The following is a 4241-nucleotide window of genomic DNA, read 5'->3' as shown; positions in this document are numbered from 1 at the left end:
AGCCATGACCATGAATCACAGGACAAGTGCAGCTAAGGAGGCAGCAGCTGGTTTGCAGGGTGAGCTGGGTACATTTTCCAAGCACCGTTCGAGCAGCAGGAAGAGACAGGACCAGATCAAGAGGTGCAGGGGAAGCAGCTGGGAGGAAGTTTGCACAGTAGCTGTGCTACAGTCCCAGCCACCCACATCTACACATACTGAACATCAATTAAACTCAAATTAGAAGAGAAGAAAAATAAACACTTTGTAAAGACAAGAGATGAAAACATCCACGCTATCTCTTTGAAGAGCGAGATGAACCCACTCTGAAGAAACGTAAATGTAGCAGGAACCAGGAGACTCTAGGGATTATTCATTACAGGAGATGAGATTCTCAACATCTTTCTGTTTTGCAGCAATTAGCTGGTAACTGGACAGAAAATTGAATAGATCAACACATTTCTATTATTAGTTTTAAATAATGACTCAGAAACAGGCACTTCCGTTTTCCCCAAGCTGTGAAGAACTAAGCACCCAGACCTTGATTGTGGCTTCAGGCTCATTTAAACTGCAAATATCTCTGCAGAAACTACAGGAGAGTGGTGTGAATACAATGCGAAATAAATCCTTTGTTCGAGTGTAACTGCCAGCAATTACCTGCCATTTATAAGTTAAAAAGCCTGACACAGCACAGTCACTAGGTAGAGCAGCAACGCCAGGAAAATGCAAGGGTACAGAGCCTGGGGAAACAAGGAGAGGGGAAAAGTCATGCCTGATGATAGCCTCAGAGAGAAAATGAGTTAAAGGCCAATAAAGAAGTCTGCCCAAAACACAAAGATACCTCCCAAGGCCTGACCCTGGACCTTAATCACTGACACCATCCACAGCCCAGAGAAACAATTACGCATTTCAGCTCTAGAAGAGTTTCCTGCCCAATCTGCTAAGCAGACAGTTTTTGCAGAGCAATTCAGAGAGAAAAAGAAAAGCAGATTCAGCTGATGAGACACACAAAAAATCTTTCTAAAAGCAATCACTTCCTTTCTGAAGCAGCCCACATGCTCCTAGCACAGTGGGCAACCATCGTTCCAGCAGCAGGTCCCAGCAAGGCAGATGATTAAATCTGCATCAGCCATTTGGTGTAAACAGCAAGGCAGTGGATGAGGATGTGGCATCACAAGCAGTCGCTGGCACTCTGACAACAAATCAACTGTGGAGTTCACCTTGACACCTGCTATTGAAAGAAACCTTGTGGACCTTCTTCTTGAGGGATAAGCACTTGCATTGCTGCCATGTCCCCTTGAAGCGTGCACAGGAAAGAGGACACAGCAGAGCTCTCAAGGGACCTGCGCTGTAGGCAGCAGTGACCATGCCACAGAGCAGCACGTCACTTCCCCATCCTGTGACAGGCTGGCACACAGTGACCTGCATTTCTGCCTACCCCACTGCAGTGTGAAGCCTCAATGCCAATTTCTGGACAGCTGGTCCATCCAAGAGCAGCCTCTGCCCATCCAGGTTGGCCACAACCCCTGACAATTTCAGGCATTGTCCTGGAATGTGACATGTTATAGAAGATGCTCCAAACCAGCAAGGTATGCAGGGGCTGAGGAACCTCAGCTTTTTGGAAAGCAGAGTCCCACCACTACTTTGCCACAAACTGAGGTGGTACAGATGTACTGCACTGGCCACCTACACATCCCAAAACACCCCACAGGGCTTGGTGCCACTGCTCCCAACTGCCATTTCCTTCCTGGGACCCTGGTGTCACGCTTACCAGCTGTGAGCAGCGCAACACCAGAGCACTGGTGCTCTTCTAGGGCTGCCAGGCAGAGTCAGGCACCAACCCATCTGGTCTGCCTTGAGCCCAACTGGAACAACCACCATTATACACCACCACCAAACCCAGATCCCACAGAGATCTGAGTGTTCTGCAAACCTTGGACCTCCCAAACAGCAGCCCTGAGACAACACACAGAGGCAGGTTCATAATTTCTTGGGGTTTTCTTTTACTTTTTTTTAATTTTTTTTTTTTATTTCCTCCTTCCCTTCCTTTGCCACGACACACTTTGTATTAAATATCTTAAATATATTAATTTTAAAAAAGTATTAATAAAAAGCTACTGAAGGACACAGCTGGCAGAGTGACCAAGGGCGGTGACCCATTGCAAAACAGGGCGAAGTTTTAAAAAAAACAAACAGAAAACAAATGAGAACAAAAAAAATTACTTTTTTTTTTTGCATATGCACAGCTGGCTGGAGTATCCCTGGACTCTGGCATTATTGCAAACATGGAAGAGGAAGTGGTAGAAAAAAATATATTCCATTGTACCAATCTGCATGGGGAAAGGAGTTAAGAGCAAAAATGAGAAGGCTTTAAACATTTTTGGTATTTCAGATGTTCCCTCCCACACCCACCACCCAATCACGTTTAGTCTTTAAGCAAGTTTTCTGGCTTGGGATAGCCAAAAAGTACAAAATCTGCTTCGTAAAGCTTATAGAGCTGCTGCTTCCAAGCCAGTGGGATTTTGGCAAACCAGTTATCTTCCCAGCTGCTGGCAGTCCTGTTGCGGTAGCTGGGGGGGAAGTGAAGCAGTCTGTCCACTTTGAGGAGCTGCAGTAGATAAGCAGCATCCTCATCCAGCGTCTCCAGCTTCCCGATGAAATCATAGTCTATCTGGCACGGGTGGCACAGGCGGTAAATCTGCCTCCAGTGCTCATTGAAGGGGACCATCTTCTCTGTCCTGGGATCCAGCAAGTACTGGATGAAGTCAGAAAAGGAGACTCTGAGGCCTGCCTCGAAGGCCTCCTTCACAGAGGTGGGAAGGTTGGTGTGGTTGGAGTACAGTTTCAGCATGGGGATGGCAAAACGCTGGTAGAACTCCTCGTTCTCCAGTTCAAACTTGCTGCGGAAGGCAGAGATGAGGCGGACAAAAGGGTCCCGCACGAACAGAAACTTTGTGTACTTCTTCAGCTTGATCTTCATGAGGTGCCGCGAGAACTTCCCGTAGCGGCGCCAGAATTTATTGAAGGTCAGGTGGGTGCTGGTGTTGTGGACGTGTTCTCGGGGGATATCCAGAGGGTTCCGGTAGGGGACCCCCTGGTCCAGCAGGCTCTCGCTTAGCACAATCATCACCCGCTTCCAGTTGGTGCAGGCCACCTTGGGGACGTAACAGTAGATGATGCCATGGCGGTCGTCCACGATCAGGTGGTTGAGCTCATAGTTTGGGATGTCATCGAAGGAGCGCTCCTTGGTGGGGAAGGCGAGGCTGGAATTGGCACAAAACTCTCGCAACGTCCTCTGCCTCTCGATCTGCAGTTTCTCTTGGTCCAAGCTGGTTTTGTCATTGTGCACTGACCAGTCATAGCCTCGCACGTTCTCCTCCAGATTGCTCACCACAGGCTTGCTGGAGCCCTGGACGAGTAGCTGCTCTGTCTTTCGAGGAACGGAGCTATTCTGTTTCAGGCTCGAACTAAGCAGCTTTGCCAAAAATTCATCCACATCTGGCAAGGTTTCCCAGCCTTCACCTGCCGTGATATCTGGGATGGCTCCTGAGGAATGAGGCCTGGAGAAGGATGTATGCAGGTAGAAGTGAGCTGTTCCTACGTTGTCCCAGTACACAATGATCAGGAGGATCATGAAGATGGAGACCAGCACCACAGAGAGACGGAGGAGCCGTGCTTTGGTCATCCTGACACCTGCTGTGAGAGCTGGCTTGCACCTGCATTCACCTCCGGCTTGCAGAGTGAGGCTTGGGACTCATCATGGTGCTGCAGAACAGGAGCCTGGAAAGGTATCAGGAGAAAAAGAAGTTAATTGAATCATTAGTTGCTCTGGCTTGGAGAGAATGGACCTGGCACAATCAAGACTTATCATGGCACACAGGGACAGCTCTGTGAATCTCAGGCATCCACAGAGACCCCATGAAGAAGAGCTGAATGGCCAAAGCAGGCATAATGTGTTGTAATGTTACCAGTTTCCATAGCAATTATGGGGTCTCTATCAATCACAAGCTTCTAGAGTCATGTGATTTCAAGAGAAACTCTGCTTTCCTTGGGAAAATAAACAAACATTTCAGGCCTAGAGTTTACAAAGGGAAGTTTGAGAGTATTATAAAGTACAAATATCTAAAGCATGCAGAGCCTTTCAGCCCTCACTGATTTTTAAACATATTTAACATACCACAGGAAGAAAGAGGGCTCAATCCATGGTTTTTGCATATGGTATCACATTCTGGTGTCATATGCCCATGAAGGTGCTCTGCACC

At 47.8% G+C, this 4241-nt stretch overlaps 1 protein-coding gene across 1 annotated transcript; it reads right to left on the bottom strand.

Moving 5' to 3' along the window:
• Positions 1 to 2404: 2404 nt before the first annotated feature.
• CHST12 (carbohydrate sulfotransferase 12) lies at positions 2405 to 3679 on the bottom strand. The gene has a single exon (XM_054391214.1). It carries the CDS (start codon positions 3662 to 3664, stop codon positions 2405 to 2407), a length of 1260 nt encoding a protein of 419 aa, XP_054247189.1. The 5' UTR covers positions 3665 to 3679.
• Between the last annotated feature and the right edge of the window lie 562 nt (positions 3680 to 4241).

Source organism: Indicator indicator, chromosome 22 (assembly GCF_027791375.1).
Source record: "Indicator indicator isolate 239-I01 chromosome 22, UM_Iind_1.1, whole genome shotgun sequence".
Lineage (NCBI taxonomy): Eukaryota > Metazoa > Chordata > Aves > Piciformes > Indicatoridae > Indicator > Indicator indicator.
This window is presented reverse-complemented; position numbering and strand designations above follow the sequence as displayed.